This window comes from Hippocampus comes, unplaced genomic scaffold (genome assembly GCF_001891065.2).
Source record: "Hippocampus comes isolate QL1 unplaced genomic scaffold, H_comes_QL1_v1.1 scaffold446, whole genome shotgun sequence".
Lineage (NCBI taxonomy): Eukaryota > Metazoa > Chordata > Actinopteri > Syngnathiformes > Syngnathidae > Hippocampus > Hippocampus comes.
Window position 1 is genome coordinate 122,855 of NW_017805564.1, and position 24,574 is coordinate 147,428.

Below are 24,574 nucleotides of genomic sequence, written 5' to 3' on the forward strand. Positions count from 1 at the left end.
CGCGCCACAGGTTCTTGACCGACCCATTCTTGAGGTTGAAGCCCACATTGTGGCCTGGCAGCGCAGCATCCAAACCTTGGTGGTGCATCTCGATAGACTTTACTTCCGCTGTCACCTTGGCAGGCGAGAAGGTCAGCGTCATGCCCGGCTTCAGAACACCTGTCTCGATCTTGCCCACCGGAACCGTCCCAACACCTGCCCACAAAAGGAGCGCCTCGTTGTCCACAGTGTGCTTTTGACCAGTATTTTTTTTTTTAAGCTTGACTTACCTCCTATCTTGTAGACATCTTGTAGGGGTAAGCGCAAAGGTTTATTAAGGGCTCGAACAGGGACTTGAACGGAGTCCAGCACCTCCAGCAGAGTTGTGCCGCTTGCATTGCCTTGTCGGCGACGCACTTTCCAGCCCTGGAACCACGCCATCTGCCCGTCTCGATCTTGCCCACCGGAACCGTCCCAACGCCTGCCCACAAAAGGAGCGCCTCGTTGTCCACAGCGTGCTTTTGGCCAGTATTTTTTTTTTTTTTTTTAAGCTTCACTCACCTCCTATCTTGTAGACATCTTGTAGGGGTAAGCGCAAAGGTTTATTAAGGGCTCGAACAGGGACTTGAACGGAGTCCAGCACCTCTAGCAGAGTTGTGCCGCTTGCATTGCCTTGTCGGCGACGCACTTTCCAGCCCTGGAACCACGCCATCTAAGAAAATCACAACAAGCCCAGTATTTCAAGTTCAATTGCTTTTCCAAGTTGGACAATGAAGACACTTTTCTAAAACCTAAAGGGTGTTTTATTATTTGTTTCTACCATAACATGAAGAGTGGTGGAAGTTGAATTCAATGTATACAGTGTCTCTACAGCACAGTTGGCAAACTCCAGTTCTCAAGGGCCACTATCCTGCATGTTTTAGATCTTCAATACCGTCTTCAATACACCCGATTCAAATGATCAGGATCATTAGACTGCTGCAGTGCTCGCTTATGAACTGATCATTTGAGCTGATGGGGAAAAAAAAAGTTGTGAACCACTGATTTGGGCAAATGTGCTATTCAGCGACCGATTGAAGGACTTACGAGCTGTTCGTCCCAAAGTACATTTCTTTCACCTTGTGTGTGGCGCTGATCATGTTGTCACCGGTCCAGCCAGAGATGGGGACAACGGGCACGGTGTTGAGGTCATAGCCGATTTTCTTGAGGAAGACACCGACGGCGCGCGCCACCTCCTTGAAGCGCTGCTGGCAATAGGGCGGCTCGGTGGCATCCATCTTGTTGACGCACACGATCATCTGCTTGACCCCCAACGTGTACGCCAGCAGGGCATGCTCGCGGGTCTGCCCGCCTCGCGACACACCTGCCTCAAACTCACCCTTGGCGGCCGACACCATCAGCAACGCTACGTCCGCCTGTAACGGTGAGAGTCTCTTACCATTCCCCAACAGTCATTTCCAAACGGCTGCTCGTTCCCAACTTCAGTTGTCTTTCACTTAGATACATTTTAGAAACACTAATACTGGTACAAAATTCAACTCATTGCTTTCCCCCCCCGAAATTTTTCATTTCTGATCCAGTTTAAAAAAATTAAAAGATTGGAATGCAGCGCACCTGTGAAGTTCCCGTGATCATGTTCTTGATGAAGTCGCGATGTCCAGGCGCGTCAATGACAGTCATGCAGAAGTTGCGTGTGTTGAATTTGAGCAGCGAGATATCTATGGTGAGGCCGCGCTCGCGCTCAGCTTTCAGCTTGTCCAGCACCCACGCGAACTTGAACGAACTCTTGCCCACCTGCCCAGTGAAAAGCGGAGTGACGGCCGAGTCCCATTGCAACCCAAGGGTGGGGTTTCCTCGCGTGGTCTACCTGAGCAGCGGCCTTCTCAAACTTCTCCAGCTTTCTCTGGTCCACGCCACCGCACTTGTACAGGAGGTGGCCCGTGGTGGTGGACTTGCCGCTGTCCACGTGGCCGATGACCACCAGGTTGACGTGAGGTTTCTCCTTTGCCATGCCAAGATGCTGCAGGTTCGTTTCTCCTTCCAGATCAAATTTGCTTTGAGAGATTTGGAGGCAGCCGCTCCCGAGGGAGGTTTTTATGGGCCGCTCGTTGATGAGCTCAGGTGCGAAGCCTCGTTTCAACTAATTGACCGATGTTGTTAAGCTCACTCAGTGCTCCAGTTAGGAAACGTATTTTCAAAGGTAATAGAAAATCTGAAAATATTTTTTAGAATATCAAAGAAAATGCAGGGGGGCTTAAGCTGGGTTTTGCCGATTTCTGACGGGGCTATTGCCCCGTCAGAAATCGGGCCCCCTGTAACGCCGTCCCTGTCCTAATGCTGCGTCATCGGTGTTAAATCACTTTGAGTAATTTGTGATTTTTTTCGCCAATCAGACTCATCATAATGGGTCAGGTGAGAAACCCAATGCTGCTTCATTTTTGGAGCAACACGAGAACGCTAAATTCAGTTTTTTTTAACTGGCGACAGTGAGAAAATCAGTCTCGTCACTCATGCAAAACTGTGGACAACATTGCCACCGATAGGCTACAAAGCGCAATGATGCTCTTTTCAAGTGGAATGTATATTGTTGTTGAATGAACGGAAGTGGGAAGGTGGGGTCAACTTGAGATCAACTCTGGCTGCTCTTCTGCTATCAAACGCGACGCACATAGTAAAGCTGAGACATTTCACCCCAAACGGGCAGGTCACCTCAAGGTCACGATCAGAGCCTCCTCGGCCTAACTTCATTCTAGCCTGGTCTCTTGCTCAAAGGCACTCGAGAATGAAGCTTCTTATTTGTGGTTTAAAGGCCAGAGATTGGGTTTCGATTGCTGATTAAAGCTGCATGGGATCGAATGACTTCAAGCAGCTTTGCACGAGAAGGCTCATATACGGAAGTGATGAGGAGCACTCGGCCAGTGGGTGGTGGTGGTTGACAGGGGGCGGGGCTTCTGCCGATTCAAAGTGAATGAAATGACTGCACACGTCCACCCTTTCGAGACGCCAATTTGACCAAAACGAGCCCCACCGCCCCCTCTCCTCCGATGACGTCAGTCACTAACCCGGAAACGGCGAATTGCTTTTCTTCTTCTACCTTGGAGCTCGCGGAGAAGCGGACAAGATCTTCTTCTTCGCCTTCTCCTCCTTCTTCTTCGGCTTCTCGTCGGGAGCGTGCCGTCCAACCACCCCGTTGCCGGCGACGAGGTATGACAGAAACGGGTTGAAAATGTCCACTTGTGGTGTTTTTGTTTGTTTCTTTTTTTTTTTTTTATTCCGCCTGTCGGCCTCCCCTGCCCACCAGTTGCCATTCATTCGCTTTCGCGCAATTTCATGGCCGCAGGGGAGAGAAATGATGAATCACGAACGATGCATTGCTGGGAGACATCCTCCTTCCCGTAGGCAGCCAGCACGAAAAGTATGTGCGCACGCTTGCGTGTGTGTTTTCGAGTTAGTCAGTCTTTCACCAACTTAACATGCTCAGGTTTCATTTCCCCCTTTTTTTTAAATTGCCTCTTCCCTGACACACCGCAACACACGTTACAGCATTGACCCCGTTCTCTGTCCAGCCTGCAAAAGACCCCCCCTTTCCGCTAATCATTTGGAGATTACACTTTAAACTCAACCGTATGGTTTTGGATTATCCAAGGCTGCTCTTTTTTCCACTTTTCTACATTTCCACCCTTGCGTGCTTCACTGCTGACAGCGAACATAGACCTGACAGATAACACGAATAATAAGGATCATATTACCAGGTAAACCAGTGGTTAGCTCGTCGCCCTCACAGTGCAGAGGTCGTGGGTTCGATCCCGGCTTCCTGTGTGGAGTTTGCATGTTCTCCCGGTTTCCTCCCACATTCTCAAAACATGCATGGCAGGCTGATTGAACACTCTAATTTGTCCCCAGGTGTGAGTGTGAGCGCGGATTGTTGTTCGTATCTGTGTCCCCTGCGATTGGGTGGCAACCGGTTCAGGGTGTCCCCCGAAGATGGCTGGGATAGGCTCCACCCCCCGCAACCCTTGCGAGGATAAAGCGGATGGGAAAAATGAATGGATGGATGGATATTACCAAAAATTGTGGTCTGATCTGCTTGGGCTTACTTTCGACATGTTGTCAGCAAAGATGATCGGGTAAATGAGTATCTGGATGAGAGCTGTGGCTGACAACAGCTCCCATGTGGCTGTGCCCTGAAGAGGGCTGCACAAATAACAGAAACGTCGAGTTTCTGTTGTCCATCATGGAAGCAGACCGGCTTGTTTGATCAAAAGATGACATGAGCCAACAACTGCTTTTATTTTGAAAATCACAATCAGCAACCTTTCTCCCGATTGTAAGCTCAAACGAGAACCCTATCTGCAGGATGCGTTTGAGACATCTTGTGTGTCTCATGAGAAAAAAAAGGCTTCTGAAAGCGGAAGTGAACGTGTTGACGCCTCGATTCTCCTCAAAGGGCAAATCTCGTGCGCTCGCCCTGAAATCTTAGCCAGGAAGTTGTGAGATGTGATTGCAGGCAGCTTGCGATGTTTTCTTCAGATTGTCTCCGCTCTTTTTGTAGATTCGGCAGAACTTCCAAAGATGAATCCTCCCTTTATTCATTCGGTAGCGACGTTCGACACCACTTTTTCTTTCCAGACCGATACCAGCACGAGTATTCCCTCCTGTCAAAATGTTGTTAGCGTCACTTGCCCCTGGTTGCGCTAGCTAGCATGATGTGGGAATGTCTGGTGTGATTTGCCCAGGCAAACTACTTTCCAAGAGAGAGCGGAAAAGCTATTAATAATTTAGATCAGTTCGCTGGCGTGATCGTGGCGAGAAACCACGTGCCCTACCTCCTGCATGGCTTTTTGTAGCCGAGAAGCTGCCTTTAATCAGCAACATGAGAAGTCCATCATGGCTTGACACCCCCCCAAAAAAGACTTGGATTCGTTTGAGCATTGAGTTTATCGTTGTTTTGAGATAGTTGATGCATTTGATGGCCTCCTCAAAGGTTGCTGGCGCTGGAGTTGAAGTGCTGCGGAAGAGCGGCTTATCGATCCTTCTGCGTTGGACTCAACCGATGCTCGCTGTGCATTTGTTGCCATCAAGCTTTTCCGACCGGCTGCATTTGAGCAGCCCCCAGACGCACACGTTCGCTTACGCGGTGGCATTCTTGCCGCCCGCGCTTCTCACTCGCCCTTCCTGCAACTCGGCCTGCTTTTGCTCAGACTGTCGAGGGAAATCAATAGAGCGCCGATGAAATGGCAGCTCTAAATATCACTTCATTCAAATCTCATGACTTGTTCCGTTGTCAGTTGATTCATCAAAATTGGATGGTTGTCCGAAAACCTCCAAAACGACATTGCTCGTAAAAGGGGCGCCATGCCATGACTTCCATCTCATGGATCTGTTGCTGTTCTCCTTTTTTCAACACCCCCGTTTTGGGTTTGATGAACATTTAGGCCGACTACGCTACTGTGTTTTCACGTTGGTCATGATGAAGCTATTTTTGTTTTGTTTTTTAGGGCAGGATTTGGTCTAAAAATTTGGAGAACCAATGCAGCACCCCAATCTTGCACCGGAGCCCCCAACACCACCATGAAATGCCGCATCTTCTTTTTCCCTTTGTTGTTTTGTCGCACTGTTTGAACAAAAAGAGGCCAAACGGTCGCCGAAGGTGCCCTGTAGAAATCGGAAGTGAATCAGAGGAAGTGTTGCATAATAGGAAGCGTTTTGTGTGCGTGGGTGTGTGTGTTTGTTCCCGTGCATGTGGCTCACGCTTGTCGAGGCGACACCGCACGTTGAGGTTCCTCCTTCATGTGTTTGCCAGGCGGACCGCTTGCCGGACTACTGAGCGCGCAGTCCACCCCCAGGCCGGGCCTTCCCGCTTGTGAGCTGCTCGCCAGCTGCAACGTCACCAGCAGGTGCACCGCTAAACCACGCCTTCTTTCTACCGCCGCCGCGCACGTGCACTCCACACTCAGCCGAGCGTGCAAATTGAAGGATTTGCCAAGTGTCTTGATTTCAGCTTTCCGAATATGCTGAAGTTCTGACCCCGCTTGCTCGTGCGCACACCAATTTCTCTGTGCGGCTCTTGTGGCAGCAGAAAGGGGCAGCGTGGCGGGTTCATGATGCAACCCGACGCCGGATGAGCCCGACTCCACTTTGGGGGCGAGGTGTGTCACAAGAGGAGAGGCTGCAAAGAGGGAAGGAAGCACAGCTGGGTCAACGCTTCCCCCTTCTGGAGGTGTTGTGGCCACGCAATGTATCACTTTGCAGAAGGCGATCAGTCAAGTTTGCGCTTTATTTCATCTCTTTTAATATGCGGCTCAAAGTCCGTGAACTGAATTTTCCCTTTATTTTCCCCTCCCCGTGAAACGCAGGCGTTGCCCCGTTGCCATTTGGTTCGTGACTCGGCACCGCTGCTGCCGAACAAGTCATGTGAGGACGTGTCTGAGTGCGTTGCTTGTTATGTCCGATAAAAGCTTCTGAACGTCTTTGGCGTCTTCCGGTGCGCGTGCACGTACCGGGCCGCCACTCATTTGTTGTTTGCTTGCACGCACGAGGATGGTGTCAGCATTGGTTTTCAAAATATTGATCAATTCCTTCACCGGGAGGCTCAATGCGACCACTAGATGGCGCACTCATGTCAGATATTGGTTTCTGCAGGTCAATACTGAAAACACGAGTTCAGTTGAGCTCGCTAAATAAGACAGTCAAGTCAATCATACACTTGCAAACCCCAAAATAGCACATGGTTTTATTTCATGGGCAAGTTGGGTCAATTTGACCCGCAACATAACTGAGGGAGCAATTTAAGGAGAAAGGAAAACTACACCATTCAGTCTATAATAAAACAGCTCCGATGGAAAAAGATGAATTAAGACTTCAACGTTCACTGTTGATGTCAAAGTAGTAACACTCATTGGCCCCTCATTTCTCGATCTCATACATGGCGTGGTTATGGACATTTTGTTCGGACTTGGGAGTGGTTCGCGTTCACTGTGACTTTCATGCTGCAGATGGCGCTGCGCCCCGCAAGAAGCGCAACTCCTGCACTTGACTCTCCCCACCAGTCAGCCGCCTTCTCTAAAACCCTCCACTGTGCCCCACCCCAAATTCAGTTGGAGAGGGGGGGAAAAAAAAAACAACCCAATTTCAACCGAGCTGTCTTTTTATGATATATTTTGGGTGGATTAATAGTTGTTGGTATGCAAATGAATTCCACTGAAGCGTGCGCGTGAGAAGATGAGTGAAGTCATGATGGATGGGATGCTGTGTGACTGTCACTGCATCCTTGAGGGAGATGCTGTATGCTCAGATGATCTCAGCTAGACATTGAGTCAATACTCCCTCTTGAATGATTCCCCCGACATCCTTAAGGAAGAGATGGAGGACTGTCAAGGGCAAGGAAAGGAAGACGAAGAACACAAGGGGGTGACATGGGCTGCCTTCCATTTGTTCCTTGTTAATGCTTTGTATCAGCTCACTTGTCAAGTGGAGTCGAGCCAGATCCTGTGTCTGCCTCTCGCGCCTTTTCTATCTGCTTGTCCCTGTTGCCATGGTTTCCAACTTTCGGCAGGTGCCTACCCAAAAAAAATAGGGGAGAGGGGGGACTATAGTTTGCGTGCCCGTCCGGTTGCCATGGTGAGCACAGCTGCTGATTTCATCTTTGTGATTCATGTTTTGTTTTGGCACATTTTGCGCAGGCGTGGCCACGAGGTAGTTGAGTTCAAAACAAGCCAAAGTCGAACCCCCCTCGCCCTAAGCCATTTTAGTCAGCTGAGCAGGATTGGCAGGAAAAGGGGTGGGGTGGGGTGGTGTTCAGGCCAACCCCGACGGGTTAGCGCACCCCCATTTTGCGTGTGTGCGCTCGGGCTGCTGTCAGCGAGGTCGCGCTCCGGCTGAGCGGGCTAATGCGATGTGGCGTGTCACCCGAGGAATCTGGGTCAACTTTGAAAGCTGCCCGTGCCGCACGCACAAAATGGCAATTTTGAAAAAAAAAAAATATATATATATATATATAAATGAATAACACTCAAATACATTTTCTCACCCTGTTGGTCCACGATGGGAGCCACGTGGAGCTCGGGGCGCTGCTGCCATGGCATCGGGTTGGGCCGTTGTTTTTTTCAAGTGGGGGCACGTGGATCCTCATGCTGCAGCCCAGTAGTGGAATGTCAGCACTCTGCCTCCCTCCATCCCTCCCTCCCATCATCTGTGCCTGCTCTGCCTGTGCTTTGACGCAGTGCTCCGTTTCAGCGCCGCCCTCCTCTGGCCGAGGTTACGGCGGCCACGCAGAGGGCAAGGCGATGCCATGCTAAGGTCACGATGCTGCATTGGGCGTGGCCTTTAAAATACACCGCAAGCCCGCCGCTATTGCTTGGCGGTCCACCAAAATGTCAGCTTGCTGGGTAAACGCCACTGGCACTGCCAGGCTAACTGCTCCCATCCTGTCCTGTTCTGCTTACGACGGGCTGTGTCCTGACCGTACCTTCCAATTTGCTAATCATTTATCCTGTTCAATTTTGGTTTTACAGCATCTTAGCCCTTCTTTCTGTATTTGCTACCGTATTGTGTTCCATCCTCCCCTATCCTGTCCTGTCCCGTCTTGGCCTATTTTCTGTTTGTCATGTCCTGTACTGACCTTCCCGTTTAGTTGTGTCTGCTACACGTCAAGCCCTGTCCTGTCCAAGTCTATCCTGCCTCGATCTATCCTGTTCTATGTGCTTTTCCCAAGTGAAATGTGAGCGCAATACTTCCCCGCTGCCAGTAATCCTGTTTTTTGGGTGCATGACCTCATGTGTGTTAAGGTATTGATGGCGCTCTCACGTCCTTCCTCATACTACTACTGTACGCTGCCGCCCTCTCATTGGCCGCCGCAATGTTTTCAGTGGCACCCAAATTTTTAGCGCGGCTCCATGGATACAGCGAGCTGTTCGCTAGATCGAGCTCAGCCAATGGGAGAGCTGCGCGGGCTCCTGCTTGTCACATTCTGCCCCCCGGCCTTGGAAGCAGTCAGCCAAACCCCCCTCCCCCCTCCTCCCCTCCTCCTACCTCCTCCTCATTCTCCTCCCCCCTCAACGAGCACGCGATTGCTCAGTGGGGGCTCAAAACAACATCACGGAGGTGCCCAGGTCATGTACGCTTATTACGATGCCCACTTGGCCAGCGTTGAGCCCCTCAGTTTTGCTCTTAGCGCCAGGCCTGCTCAGTAGACATCATATTCGTAACATTTCTCCCAAAAGTAAAATAGACAAATGAATCCTTCTTCTGCGATCCTCCGGTGGACTCGAACAGCGGACCTCACAAATCCCTGCCCGTAATATGACCTCCTTTTTGGGGAGTGGCAGCAGGACCACAATAGGTGGCGCGAGAATACTTCACAAGTCACCCCCCCCGAAACCCCATGGAGGTGATTGGCGGCGATGGGCGAGGTTACCGACCGGGCTGCATCAGGTGCGAGCGAGCCTTGCCGACTGCCAGCATTGGCGCGGACGCGCATTCAGGTCACATTAGTGCCTGGCTCAGAAGACGAGGCTGTGCGGTGCGGGTGGAACTTTGCAGGTGGTCTCAGGAAGAACAGACCCCCCCTACACACACACCACAAAAATAGCCTTGCACACATGCAAGGGAATTTGTAAGGAGGGCATCCAGCAAGCAATTCGATTTGGTCGAATTTAAAGGGGGTCACTTGTTGCCAGGCAGACTTTGAATGACCAGGCAATGACCCAATTAATTTTCTGTTCTGCTCGTCCACATCACTCATGAACTCAGTCCATCCTGACTGACTTTGAGATGGTGGGCGGGGTATATACCCTGGACAGGTCGCCACCAAATTGTGGAAAAATAATCACAAAATGCCATTTTAGGTGTGATGAGCCGCCATATAGTGAGGGACGGCTGCATTATAGAAAATGGATGAATGGACTGGATGGATGATTGTGACCTTTAAACAACAAGGTGACCCTCCATTTTGAGTCTCACATCCACACTTCTCTCCATCTCATGAATTTTAACACTGCTGAGTTTGCGCTTTGTCTTCTTTCAGCTTCACCTCTGTCACCACTTTTCACCTGTCACTCATCTCTCGGATCCCAAAATGTCTGCTGGTGTGTCTGATGGTGATGAGGGAGTCGACCGCAGCTCCTTTCCACAAACGGTCGTCGTCTGTGTGTGAGAGTGTCTGCTTTCTAGGAATCTCATACGCCTGTCACTTCTCGTTGCGCCGCACGCAGCTGAAATGCGGGCGCGTGCATGCGCGCGTGTTTTAGTGCGAAGCTACCGAGTCAAGTCGCTCAATGTGTGTCCAGGAGGAGCAGCAGCTTTCACTTAAATGTCACTTGCTGCACTTCAGAAGGATGTTCAAGTCAGTCGGTGTTATTTTCCTCATAGCCATGCGTGCAAGAATGAAAAGTACAAATTTATATTTAATTTTTTTTGGGTGGGGGTGATCAAATTTAACGAAATGAATGTCTAAATTGAGGGGAATGTATTTTTTTTTTTTTTTTGAGAGCAAAATGTCCACATTTAATGAGCATAATAGAATTCCAGATTGATTTTCAATAATTAGTAACTCCCTAATCAGTTGTATTTTTATTTATTTATTTATTTATTGCACATTTCTACTGACAGGATTCTTGGTGGCGGACTGGTTTAAAGAAAAGAATGTATTGCACTTTGCCCACCTTTGCTTCAAATGACCACGGAATTGACATTTGTCAAAAAAAATACACACTAGTTAAATTTAGAAAATGGCCGCCTAGTTTATGATGGACTGCGTTTCCCCTGCTGATCCAAAATCAAACAGTTGCCAGGTAGAAATTGAGCAAAGCGGAACACAGTTTATTTTGGGACTTTTTTTTTTTTTTTTTTTGGGCTTGACATCTGGTAAGCAGGAGAGCATGTGCAGGAAGTGTATATATATTTTTTTGGGAGGGCGGAGGCCAGCCAAGCATCAGGGTTCCCTGAGCGTGCTAGTGTGGGCGCCGTTTTTGGTGCCCCGCCTCACCACTCTGCCGTTCCGCAGTGCCTTATTGATCCGTCTTCTTCTCCAGCAGGTGCCAACATGGGGAACCTGCTGAAGGTGTTGACCTGCACCGACCTGGAACAGGAGCCCAATTTCTTCCTGGATTTCGAAAGTGAGTATCGGCGAGGCCCACCCCGTCCGATATCGATCGCTCGAATCCGCTAGCATGGAGTTATCAACTCAGCCAATTCGTCTCTTCCGCTGCGATCTACCTGGAGGCGCTTTCTCTCCACCTGCCAGTTTCATGTGGATGTGCTCGCCGAATATCAATCGGTGTTCTCAAATGGATAACATGGCTGGGTTCAGCTGCAGTTTTAGTTGCCTCGGGGCCCCCCCTCAACACACCCGCCCAACCTGGCTTGATCCCGACACTGTGGAATTTTCACACTTGGCAAGCCCACAGATTCAGTCCCGCCTTCCCGCAAACACACACGACCACTCACTCTGTTTTGAATATGTTCAGAAACGTTATGATTTCTTTTCTAGGTCAGACAAAACATTAGGTACACCTGCAGCATCTCATGGCATCCACAATACAAGAGCTGAAGCAAAAATCTCTGCTTTACAAAGTGGTCGCACGTATTAGAAAAGGAATTTAAAAAATTTTGAAAATGCAAAACTATGAGACATAAAGGCCATATATGACTCTGCTATTCCCAAAAGACAAAGGAATATTCATGCAATCGTGACTAAATTCCAGATTGAAATACTGTATGCTGTACACTGGCATCCGGCATGTGGGAGGTGATACTGAGCAGCGCACCCCCACGCTTTGCTTGCAGATGCGCAGCCCACGGAGGGCGAACGCGAGGTGTGGCAGCAAGTGGACGTGGTGCTCAAGGACGCCAAGGCCATCCTGGACCAGCTGCAGACCTACAAAGGCGCCGGGCGCCAGATCAGAGAGGTGCGTCTTGTTCACATGACACAAATCGTGTAGCTAAGGATACAAAAAATGTTATGACAGACTAATTGTCTTGCGCCGTAACCTTTTTTATCCCTCCTTTGCTTTTTTTTTTTTCTTTTTCTTTCCCCAGGCAATCCAGAATCCCAGTGACGAGGCGCTTCAGGAGCAGGCGTGGTTGGCGGTGGTCCCCTTGGTAGGGAGGCTCAAAAAGTTCTACGAGTTCTCCCAGAGATTAGGTGCGTCGCCATCCCCTGACATCACGTCAACTCGGCCGCTGTCAGGAGTCAAGCTCGTCGCGTCCGATCCAAGCACTTCTACGCGTACACCGCATGACCTCCATGTTTTGCACAAAGGTGTCCACTTGACATGCAGCTGCATGTAAACGCACGTGATGCCGTGTTTAATTAGCACGCATTCAAAAGGGGGTCAGGGGGGGATTTAATGATGGGGCGGGGTTAGAGGGCTCGTCGGGGCTCAGACTGCCACCGTGGGCGGCGACGGCCCAGCGGCATTTGTTATGTAACAAAGTAGGTCACCTCGCCGTCGCTCCATTTCGCTGCCTTGACTTTGGGCTTGAGGGTGCGTCATGACCTCGGAAGCACCCCCAGCCTGAGGATCGTCTTTCATTATCGGTCTAAACGTGATACGGCTGACAAGATGATTGACAGGTCAGGCTGCACACTTGAGGATCAGGGGGTCAGCCTTTGGTCCACATTGTGCTTGCCCGCCCTAGCGCCACCTTGATGGCTTTATCATCTGCGTCTCTACCCGTCACCAGCGGCTCCATCTTCATCTTTGGAGTCGCATTTGATGGCCATTTCCATCAGCGGCAAACGTCGTCTGGAGCCAATGGCAGTCGTTAACCTCTGACAGACGCGCTCTTGGCTCGCCCAGGCCCTCGTTTTCCTGATGCCGACTCAGACCGCTGCCGGAGTTGGCTTCCCTTCTGGGTTGTGTCAACATCATTGGATGCACCGCAGTTGCACAGCACGGCGCTCGCGTGGTCCCGTGCAGTCTCGTCTGGGTTATGTCATTATCGCAGCAGACTTACAAGTAGCGTCTAAGTCTATAAATACAAGCGCCTTCTAGACTGGAGAAGTATTTGCATAATGTTTGTTTTGTAATACCATCAAGTTAGTGGAGTGGCCTTTATTCACTGCTGGTTCTATTCCGATAGATGCTGGTTGCGTATTTGCTTGCTGTCCAAACAATGAGTATAATCCTGCTCCAATGTTTCCGCCACTGTTGTGCCCCCCCCCCCCCACACACACACACATTTTGTGTCAGTGAGGTAATTAGTCCCATGTCTCATCTGCATCTGAGTGGGGGAAGCCTCCCTTGGCCCCTCCCTCATTGGCACCGGGCCTTGGGCACTTTGGGCATCACCGCTGCTCTATTAACGCTTTGTCTCGGGCTGGCCGCATTCACTTCCCGCGTTTGTTATTTTGGAGAGCAAGTCATTTGAGAGCTTTCCCAAATACTCAAAACAACCCCTTTTTTGTTTTTTGTTTTTTTGTTGTTTTTTTTTGCATTTCTCAGTTGTGCGTGTTTGCCACGGTTCCAATCCAACTAAGATAAAAATTCAGCCCTCTAAGCCGACAGCACATTGCAACATGAAATTTGGTAGACATATTCATCATACCGTAGAGAACCACAAAAAAGCTTCAAGATGCCATGCTGAAAAGAGACGGCGTGCCTGCTTTTTTTTAGTTTGAAGCAGCTATTTCCGTCTTGTTTTAGTCATTTCTAGTCATGCTTCTGGCCCTTTTCAAGGGCCTTTCAAAGAAAAGCCAGTTGAACAGAAAAACATTAAATTTGGTCCGCATGTTCATCATGAGGAGAGCCACAAGAAGTCTCCAAAACCTATGGCCAAAAAGGCCCGCCAAATTGAATTGATGTACACTACATCCACAGTATGTGTTTTTTTGTTTTTCTCTCTGCGCAGAGGCAGCGCTGCACAGTCTGCTGGGTGCACTTACCAACGAGACGTACGACGACCCCACGCAGCACCTGGAGCGCGAGCAAGCCCTTGCCAAGCAGTTTGCCGAGATCCTGCACTTCACGCTGCGCTTTGACGAGCTCAAAGTAACCTTTCCTTCCTTCCTTCCTTCCTTCGTTCCTTCCTATTGAACGCATCAGCCCCGCAACATGCTGATGTTGTTATTGCTGTGTGCCATTTTAAAAGCCACGATTAGCATTGAACTTCAATCCTGCTTAATGCTCTGTTGCTGATACACTCCATCTCAGTCGAAGAGCTAATAAGCCAATTGGATCTTCTTCAGCTAGCAATCTGCGCCATGTGCGTTTATTTCCTTAAATGTATTTCAAGACCATCAAATGTTTCTGAACCGGTCGGCCTCCTTGGCCACCCCTCGGACAGCCCCCGGGGCAAACCGCTTGCCACATCCCAATTAGCGGCCCCAGAAAGACAAAGCATGCTAAGTGGCTTGCTCGGTCCACCCGTCGCCGGCTTCTGACCCACTTTGAGTGTCTGGCCACCTCTCCAGTCCACCGTTCCTCTGAAGTGGGATTAGCATGCGCCGGGCCCTCGCCGATTGGTGGATTGAGGAGATGCATGTGGGTGGATGGGTGTCCTCATGTCTGCTTTGGCCATTTTCCTGCCCAACGAGTGTCTTAATGGCTACCTCATTAGCGACCGGCCGGTGCTTTGTTTGACTGGTTTGACTGTCATGTTAAAAAAAAAAAAAGATCCTCCCCTTGACGGGAAGCACCAAGATGTGGAAACAAAAGCAAATGAGCATCTGCTAGCTTTCCTAAAACGAACAGTCCAAGTGTCCTTTTTAAGTCATCCAGCCCCCTCGAGTTCCCCACCCGCAGGCCATGTCCTGCTTTGTGCCGATTTCATTGTCATTGTTCTAACGGTGGGTCGTGATCGTTGCAGATGACGACTCCTGCCATCCAGAATGACTTCAGCTACTACAGGAGAACGCTGAGCCGCATGCGCATCAACAACTTACCCGTGAGCCCCCACCTCATCGTCCAATTAGCAGCGTGAATCGTTCTGAAAACTGTGAACATTTCTTGAACGCAACCATTTTTTGCTCTTGAATGTGTGACCTCTTCCTAAAATGATCCCTAAGGCCGAGGGTGAGAACGAAGTCAACAACGAGCTGGCTAATCGGATCTCGCTCTTCTACGCCGACGCCACGCCCATGCTCAAGACGTTAAGCGACGGCACCACCAGGTTCGTGTCCGAGGTAAGTGGCCGCGAGATCGTGCCTTCTCCGTACAATATACACACACATCTTCCTCACCAACGTTGCGTTCTCGTGTATAGAACAAGAACCTGCCAATCGAGAACACCACAGATTGCCTGAGCACCATGGCGAGCGTCTGCAAAGTCATGCTGGAAACGCCGTAAGTCAAATGCACACTGGCAACAATAAATCAGGAGCCAACACCACTTTCACCCAAAAACACAAAATGGAATGGGCACGTCTATTATGACCTGATGCGCAAAAATGTCTGCAGCACACAGGCAGGAAATGGAACAGGAAATCGGCCATTTGGGTTTGGGGTGAATTCCAGGGCTCGGACTAGAAATAAATGGCCTCCTCTAACAATGTCACCACTAAACACGAAATTAGGTGGACATGGCTATCATAACAAAACATGCAAAAAAAAAAAAAAGCCAAAGGACCAAAGCAGAAAGTTAAACAGGAAGTCCACCATTTTGGTTTCAGGGTTCAGACGGGTTCAAAATAGTGTCGTGGCATGAGCGTGTTTTGTTTATGTCGGCAGGGAATATCGCAGCCGCTTCGCCAGCGAGGACACGGTGTCCTTCTGCCTGCGGGTGATGGTGGGCGTCATCATCCTGTACGACTACGTCCATCCCGTCGGAGCCTTCGCCAAGTCGTCAAAGATCGACGTGAGTATGCGGGAAGCCGCCTGCGCTCGCACTCGTCTGCCGCCGTTCGCTCGCTTGGAAGCTAATGCTAATCTCTGCTGGCCTACAGATGAAGGGCTGCATCAAAGTGCTGAAGGATCAGCCTCCCAACACTGTGGATGGCCTCCTCAATGCTCTCAGGTAAATGTCGTGGTCGGGCAAGTACAGTGCACCCTCACCCTACCACTGTGGCCAATCATCCACCCAACTGAACGGGATCGGGCTCCAGAGAGAAATTCCACATGACACCTGCCACCCCCACCATCCACTCTTTTTTTAACGTTCTTCTAAATTTGGGGCGTCTCGCCGTTTGCACATCAACACTCTGCAACTGCCCCGAGGCGTCGATTTGCCAAGGCGTATAAAAATGACGGTATCTCATCTGGCAGCCGATAACACCGCGTCTCAGTGTCTGATATGTTTTCTTTCCTTGTCTTTATTATTCTTCAATAGACATTTTCTTTGGTCTAAGACTTAGACCAAAGAAAATGTCTTTTTTTTGGTTTTTTTGATGGGTTTTTTTTGGAGCCTTTGAAAATCCCGGTGAATATGTACCCAAAAGTGGTTGCTGTTTTGGTTTGCAATTGCCATTTTAGTGTCATTTTGTAAGAGTTCTTCAAAAACTGATAACGTGAAAAATCTACAAATGCTCTTTGCAATATGAAGTGAGGTCGGCATGTTTTCCACCAGGAGACCCACAAAACCAAACAAAAAAACAACCCTCCCCCCTCAAAAAAACAAAACAAAACAAAAACAAACCAACCAAACAAACAAAAACAGGACCAGTAAGACACAGGAAGTCTGCCATTTTGTCCAAGTGCCTTCACACAGCACATCCGGTCCTAGTCAGCTCCTCAGCAAGCTTTGCAAAAGCCTGTTAACGATCCTGATCATTTGACTCAGGTGTGTCGGAGGAGGGAGACGATAACAGGCTGCTTATGGGCTCTCGAGGACTGGAGTTGGACACCCCAGTTGCTGAAGTTTAGCCTGATTGGCTCAGTCAGGTTTGAAACCTTCAGCTCCTGTAGCAAGTTTGACTTGGCCAACATGAGATTTGGTAGGCGTGTCTATCATGAGTCCAAAAAGAATCCACGTCGGACAAGACACCGGAAGTCGGCCATTTTGTTTGAGTGATTTTGACTTGTCCACTTGCAACCAAACTGGAACCGCGTGGCCCAAGAAAGATGGGTGAGACTAAATTGCTCATTGTGTCTCGGGTGGAGCATGGCGTCCAAAGTTTGACGACTCGCCACAAAACTTGAAGAGGTTTTCCAAATTCAACCCCAGAAACTGAGCCACATGGAATTCGGCTGGCAAGCGTGTCCTGAGTAAAGGCACAAAAAAAAAAAGAAGTCTCAACACGGCCAAAAAGATGATCTGCCAGCACCGCTGTCCCATCGTTGCTGCCATTTCCAAGAATCGCTCAGCCAGGCTTTCACAAGGCGCAACGTCCTGCGATGCCACCGAGGGTCTGTTGGGTCACCGCTTGTCATTTTGAATCCTCCCAGGTATACCACCAAGCATCTAAACGACGAGTCCACCAACAAGAGCATCAAGCTGATGCTGCAGTAGTGGCCAGCTGCTGATTGTTGTCGCCTACCGTCCTGCTGCGTGCCGCTCGCCGGATGGATGCCGGTCCACCGAATGTCATTTTTTGTTTTTTTCCCCGCCCCCGCCTTCTTTTTAAAAGAGAAGAGCTCCACCCTCTTTTTTTGTAATGCAAAATGCTACTGCCGTCATGAACGTCTTTTTCCCGTGCCAAAAAGATGTCGCTGAACTACAATGTGAGTGAGCCATGCAACAGTGGCAGCTCATGTAAGCATTGTTGGGCCTTTTTAAAAAAAAAAAAAAACAAAGAAACAAAACAGAAAAAGTGTCAGTTCCCCTTTTTTCAAGGACGGGAGAAAGAGAGAGAGCAAGTGCTTGGACTTGGATATGATTTAAAAGAGAGAGAAAAATATATGGAGAAGTATATATTTTTGTTTGATTTGTTATTTAATATGACGTTCTGTGCATGATGAAAATGATTTTTTTTTTTTTTTTTAAATAAGAGCTGTTTGGGTTGAGCTTGTGTGCTGTCACGTGCGTGTCAACTGTCTGCTGTCTGTCATCGAAATGGTACGTGTGGCAATCAAATGGAAGAGTACTGTTTCATATTTTTTGCGCATTATGTCCTTTCTTTTCATGATTGTGTTGTATTTATTTATGTTTTTTTTTTTTGCAGACTTGTTGAATTGTGATGTGTGCAAAAAAAAAAAATCAAATGAAAAGTGTGACTCTAAGTCAATGGAGGAATTAAAAGGTGAATTTTTTTTAAACAATGAATTATCGTTGGTTTTGTGTGGTTTTTTTCATACAAGTGAAATTTTGCCTGCAGCAGTTTGTGGTGGTTTAAACTGGCCATTGAAGTGTCATTTAGAACTTGGCATAGAAAATTCCGACCCCATGGCCAGTTTCACTTAGAAACATGAAATTTGGTAGGCACATCAAAAAATTTCTCATTCGACGAGATAATTTTGACGATTTCCACAGAAAGAAAATACAGGCCTCGAAGCCAGTTTGACATGGCAACAAATTTGGTCGGCATCATGAGTAGACCCGCAAAAATCTTCCCTGCGGCCGTGCCTGGAAAGACACAAAAAGTCTGCCATTTTTGGTTTGAAACCATCGTTTTAGGATCATTTTGGCCATTTCTACAAATCCTTCAAAGGAGAATTTGTCCCAATGGGATTTTGTGCGAACGCTCTTAACTCTGAGCTGCGCAAGCACTTTTCCTCCCATCGCTTGTCCTCAGAAGAAATGTGGGTGGGCGTGGCCCACTGCAGCATCCCTGCTTGAACAGGCATCTGTGCGCGCGCGCACACACACACACACACACACACACACACACACACACACACACACACACGTAGGAGTGGAAGGAGGAAATGTCGTACGTGTCTAATTAAACCGTGCGACCGTTGCCTATGCGCTGGACTTTAGAAAGCCATGCACACCCTCCCCCACCCCCAGCCCCATCCTGCAGCAGGTTGAGCAGACCGAGAGGGAGTCTCGCTCATCCATCAGGCGATGGTCAGGAAGGAGCTGCTCCCATTTGGTCTCGTGAGTCTTTTTGCGGGTGCAGCCGTCAACTGTTTGCCGCGTCCTATTTTCCCGACACGAGACTTTGTGTGCGTATGATGCCTTCATGGCCAACTTTTTGACTTGACATTTCAGACTCCTCTGTTTGTTAAAACAAACAACAAAAAAGTCAAACGGAGAACCTCTGGGGAACATCCTAGAAAAAACAAGCGCTTTTGAAATTAGGACATTTCAAGGACAGTGTGAATTGCAGCATTCTTGACTGCCGCCGAATGCAACCTCCAGCGCCTGAATTTGGACGTGGGTCTGAAAACCCTTTTGATCCCTACGAAGGTCAGATTTGACTCCAAAGGATTCAAGCAATGAATTTGGACTTGTTGATACTACCCTACTTAAACTCATACTCTGAGAAGATTGCGTTTGAAGGATTGCGACAACCTTTGAAATATTATACATCAGCATTTAAATGCAGCCTCAGAAACCAAGATCGTTCACCTGACTTTTTGTCCCCTTTAAGACTCGGTATGAGATTATTAGCCATCAAATGCAGCCTCTGATGCCGACAACCGGTAATTTAGGGCACCTCTTCGCCGTGTTTGTACCATTTACCTCATTCTCAACTCTCAGAAGGCCACATTTTGAAGGAACTTTCCAACTGGGAAATAATTTGACCTTCAAAGACAGTCTGCTACAGATACAATTAATGCAGAAACAAAACAGGGCGGCGCCACAATGTGGGCCCCATTTGAATGAGAATTTTTTTGCAATATCGACGGCCTTCCAATACAGCCTCGACCCACGACGGTGGCATTTTCCATTAAGCGTTGGCGTGTTCTGTCAGGATGAAGACGTTGGTTCCTCTTTGTCACTTCCTTCCCAGCCAAAACGTGAAAAAAAGGCTGCCGGCGTCTGTCTGCACGTGTACCGCAAACGCGGTGGCTCCTCTCTCTCCTGGGGGTCGAGACGAGCTGGCTTTTCTCGGAAACTCAACTGTCACCCCACACCCCCGCCCCCAAAACCACCTTCCTACGTACACACAGATGCAGACCCCCCCCCCGCTCCCTCCCCCGAATCCCACTTCCTTCTGCCCGTTGCTTTAATCGGGGAGTCTTAGTTAATCAGTCATGTCAACATTTAACGGCTCTCATGGTGGGAGTGGCATAGGCGGGGGTTCCAACGGGGGTCGGTCTGTTTTTCTGAGGGCCTCTGCAGGAAGTCCGAGTCAGTGAAAGTGTTGCCACACTCGACCGACACTTCCTCTAAACTCATCCACCCAATGCTGCCCCCCCACCACCCCACCCAAAAAAACCCTCCAAACTGAATGTTCCCTTTGTTTCTACAGACATTTTGTTTGCTTGTATTCATGATGCATTTGATACGGGTCAAATGCATTAAATACACCAACGTACAAATTATACAAATATAAAATAAAGTTAAAGAAATGGAAAGATAAAAATGAAAACGCTCGCCCTGGGGATTCTCTCATTCTGCCGAGGGACTTAAATACTCATGTGGGCCATAGCAGTGAGACCTGGAAGGATGTGATTAGGATGAATCCGAGTGGTGTTCTGCTGCTGTAAATTGGCGCCGATCACGGATTGTCCATAACGAACAGCGTGTTCAAACATCACGGTATCCATATGTGCACTTGGCGCCGGGACACCCTCGGCCGCAGTTCGATGATTGACTTTGTGCCCTGGAACGTTTGGCACAATCCCGTCAGAAAGAGTTTCAACTCCCACATTCGGCAGAACTTTGTGCCGTCCTTGAGGAAGGGCGCACGGCAGCGCCGAACCAACATGCGCCCCACCCAAGAGGCTGTGCCGCAGGCCTGCAGGTGGAGCAGCAGCATCACCTTTTGACTGCTGAATGCTGACTGGGATATTTTCAAGAGCAAGAGAGTGGAGGAGAAGAAGAAAGTGCCGCCTTGGCTCCTTGGGGGAAGCCTGTCGAGAGGTGGTGGGGGGGGAGAGCACACACCACTGTCACGCATCACCTTTCTTGCTAGCGTGTCAATTAGCAGAAAGTTACTGTCAAAATATTTTTATTAAAATACAGTAAATATAAAAACATATATATTAATTACACAATGAACAATTCCAAAATATTTTTAAAAATATAGAACTGTTGTTAAAAATGTTAACGACAAAATTGTGATTGAAAAATATTAAAATCTAACATACATTAATTTAAAATAGCAAAAATGAAAAATACAAAAAAAAATATGTCACATTTGTTTCCGGGAATCTGAAATGCGTTTGAAAAGAACAATAATCATAATAATTTAAAAAAAAAATGATGAATATCAATTTTGTCCCGAGTGGTTGATCATGGTCCTGATTTTGCAGCCTTTTAGTCTTTTGCACCCACCCGGTGACACCTTCCCACCACTGCGTCCCCCCGCACCCCTCTCCGGCTCATCATCAGCACCAGCGAGCCCCCCCGCCAGAAATAAATAATGCAGCGGGCCTCCTCCGCCACGCCGCCGCATGTTTTATTCAAGGCGGAGACCTCGCGGTGGCGTGGCGTGTGCTGATGTGCCAGGACGCCGCCCACCCGGTGCGCCCGTCCACCCTCCCATACATCAAGTCGCCCTACCCTTGACCCCCGAGCAGTTAACCCCTGCCCGTCCGCCACACGAGTAAATATTTGCATTTAATCCCAGAAGTGCTGTCACATGGGCGCTGCTCAACATCCTTCATCCGGATCTTCACCTGTTCACGGTGCCATTGACCCCAAATGAGGTCGTCCGAGGGAGAAACGTCACAAAATGCATCTCGGCATCTTTCTGCGCGTGTACCTAATCAAGTGGCCAGGCAGGCCAGCTTTGTGTCTTGCTCATGACGACGTATTTGATGTAAAAAATGAAGTCGTCATTCACACTGCATGCATGAACTGGATGAATCCATGTGAAGTGGTCTTGACGTGTGAGATGCAAAAGGCAGAATCTTGCTCTTGCATTTTGTCGTCGGTTCATCCAGCAGTTGTACGGGACGCCGCGAGATCTCGCGTGTTGCCATCACGTCACGGATGACGTGAGCGTTGGGTGGCTCCACCTGTTCTGCTGCCCTTGTTTTGCCAGCAACACGCTTGTGCCGCTCCAACACGACACACTTCATCTCAGCCGCCGCCCTTGACGGCGAAACGTCGAAAAAAAAACGTGCTGCAACTCACTCCTCTTGTTGCAGCCCCCCCCCCCCCCAAAAAAATCTCTGATACATTACCATGAGTTTCCTTATGTGGGAAAATGTATCCTTTCTATTTTTTTATGTTTCAGAAATCCAAGGTAGCACAGGCATGATAAGTATACACACCCTATGTCTGGAAACGTTTTTGCCCACCATGACGAGAGGTCCCGTGATGGCCCACTTTTCATACAGGCAGGCTGATATTTATGCACGGCATCATCCATCCAACCATTTTCAACATCCCTTATCCTGAACAGGGTTGCCTTAACTTGCGGCCCCCAAAATCCGTCGGGAAAGTTCCCTCAGAGGAAGGCCGCGAAAGAGAACGACGAGGGCGCGTGGGCACCGGCTGTCGAGGGCTCGCGTCGAGCTGCTGGAAAGGAACGGCCCGCTTTGTGGACAAAATGTTCCTCGTGCGCTTTAGTGAAGCGGCGCGGCAAAGTGGCCGGGGAAAGGCTTGAAGAGTGGAGAGAGTACATGTTGGCCATTCCCGCCTCGGGGGGGGGGGGAATCGTGTTGTTTGCGTGGCCCTCAACGGTCGAGTCGCTGGCGGCCTAATCTAAGCAGATAGCGCCTAACGCTCGTTGCTGTGGCAGCCGTCGCGCCCGCCCGCCTAAGCGCACTGCGCGCTCGTGATAATGCGCCGGCACTCGACACGCTGATAGCACTTAAGCTCACTTTTGTTGTCTTGAGTGGCACTTGAAGAGATGCCAGAAGCGCTTCCCCACCGTTGAACCCGTTGAAATTCCCTCAAGAATCTGTCTTGGCCTTTGGCATCAAGACAAATGGTCGGGCTGAAACCACCCCGTATTGTCATCGTCGATTGATCGATACATTAGTCAATGAATTAGATGAACGGCAACGCGTTTTTTCAAAAGGAGGGCAATACTGAAATGGATTCTGCAGAAAATGTACAAACAGAAGATCATGATTCAGTTACTGGCTTGATCCGTAGTAGCTGTCAAAAACACACACACACACACACACACACACACACACACACACACACACACACACGGTATGTACACACACATCAGGAGAGCATTCCGATGTTGTCTTGTCTTCACCCGTTTCTCACTCAGGGTGTGAAAACATCCCAAGTGGCTGATTTATTGGCAGTGCGCATGTCAGCTTTCCTTTTTTGGTCTTCCTCGGAGGCCTCGAAGGTCACCAAAAGCATTCGTTTGATCTCGGTTTGGCGCTGGGCTCCAACCAGAAAGCAGGCCACGCGCTTTGGCTTCATTCACTTTTTGGAGTTTTTTTTTTCCGCAAATGAGGGCTGCTATTTGGGCCACTGGAAATGCACTTTTGCTGCCCACCAAATGAAGTGGAGCGCGTTGCAAACAGAAGCGCAATTAGCGCCTGTAGTGCGGTCACTCACATCTGTCACACACACACACACACACACACACACACACGGTATGTACACACACATCAGGAGAGCATTCCGATGTTGTCTTGTCTTCACCCGTTTCTCACTCAGGGTGTGAAAACATCCCAAGTGGCTGATTTATTGGCAGTGCGCATGTCAGCTTTCCTTTTTTGGTCTTCCTCGGAGGCCTCGAAGGTCACCAAAAGCATTCGTTTGATCTCGGTTTGGCGCTGGGCTCCAACCAGAAAGCAGGCCACGCGCTTTGGCTTCATTCACTTTTTGGAGTTTTTTTTTTCCGCAAATGAGGGCTGCTATTTGGGCCACTGGAAATGCACTTTTGCTGCCCACCAAATGAAGTGGAGCGCGTTGCAAACAGAAGCGCAATTAGCGCCTGTAGTGCGGTCACTCACATCTGTGACAAATGACCCCCATTTCGGCAACGATTGAGTGCTGATGATGCAACTTGGGAGTTCTTGTTGCGTCCGTATTGATAGAATAGATAGCCAAAGAAAAATGTGGATATTTGGCTTAAATTGTTGTTTTGCTCTCGAGCTGCAAAACAACTCATTGACCCGAAAATATTTATTCATTTATGTTTCTTGTCCGATATTTGGTTGATGATGTCCAACATTCAAGTGGGGAAACTATGGGAATTTGAGAAGGTGGCCCCCAGGATAAGCTAAGACCTGGCCTGGTTGTGCCCCTTGTGCTGGGGTTGCATAGCCAGGGTCACACGTGCTGGTGAGATGTTACAGCGCCTTCCAGGAAGCGCACCGGAGGCCCCAGCTGCCCTTTGACAGCGAGCCACGCTCGTCATTGGACACCAGCGCCGCTGGGAGGGATCGTGGCAAGCAGGCCCCCCCGTGTATGTTTAGGTAGACGCAAGCACATGTATATGACTTCATATGATGGCTCCGATGTGCAGATGAGAGCTATTTATGGGCACGAATATCACATTGGCCCCACTCGGATTTCGCCCCCTGCACGCTCACTGGGTTAAAGCGTTGCTGCTGCTTCACGGGACGTTCTGTTCCCCAGCGACGATCATATTTGAAGATTGTCCGAAATTTGAAATGACAGCATCACACAACAAAAAGAGTCGCGTAAAACTCCATGGAATCATTAGACAGCTGCGGGGTTT

General features: G+C 49.1%; 2 protein-coding genes across 5 annotated transcripts in view; one reads left to right on the forward strand and one right to left on the reverse strand.

Annotated features, from left to right (window-relative positions):
• The window catches only part of eef1a1l3 (eukaryotic translation elongation factor 1 alpha 1, like 3), a 3,861-nt gene extending 959 nt beyond the window's left edge, over window positions 1–2,902 (reverse strand). Inside the window, 5 exon segments of the mRNA XM_019879892.1 lie at window positions 9–195; window positions 541–691; window positions 1,098–1,394; window positions 1,594–1,773; window positions 1,847–2,902. Coding sequence (XP_019735451.1) covers window positions 9–195; window positions 541–691; window positions 1,098–1,394; window positions 1,594–1,773; window positions 1,847–1,990 — 959 coding nt within the window. The 5' untranslated portion in view covers window positions 1,991–2,902.
• A 37-nt stretch (window positions 2,903–2,939) lies between these two features.
• Window positions 2,940–18,117, forward strand: fam49bb (family with sequence similarity 49 member Bb). 4 transcript variants are annotated; one of them, XM_019879890.1, is made up of 12 exons: window positions 3,066–3,183; window positions 5,783–5,876; window positions 11,010–11,093; window positions 11,764–11,885; window positions 12,016–12,121; window positions 13,831–13,970; window positions 14,788–14,865; window positions 14,987–15,103; window positions 15,184–15,263; window positions 15,648–15,774; window positions 15,863–15,933; window positions 17,301–18,117. In XM_019879890.1, the coding sequence occupies exons 3-12, from the start codon at window positions 11,021–11,023 to the stop codon at window positions 17,362–17,364; spliced, it is 978 nt and encodes a 325-aa protein (XP_019735449.1). In that variant the 5' UTR covers window positions 3,066–3,183; window positions 5,783–5,876; window positions 11,010–11,020; the 3' UTR covers window positions 17,365–18,117. The 4 variants fall into 4 exon arrangements, with proteins under 4 accessions (XP_019735447.1, XP_019735448.1, XP_019735449.1 ...); XM_019879891.1 differs by having other exon boundaries at window positions 11,013–11,093; XM_019879888.1 differs by lacking the exon at window positions 5,783–5,876 and having other exon boundaries at window positions 2,940–3,183.
• Window positions 18,118–24,574: the final 6,457 nt, after the last annotated feature.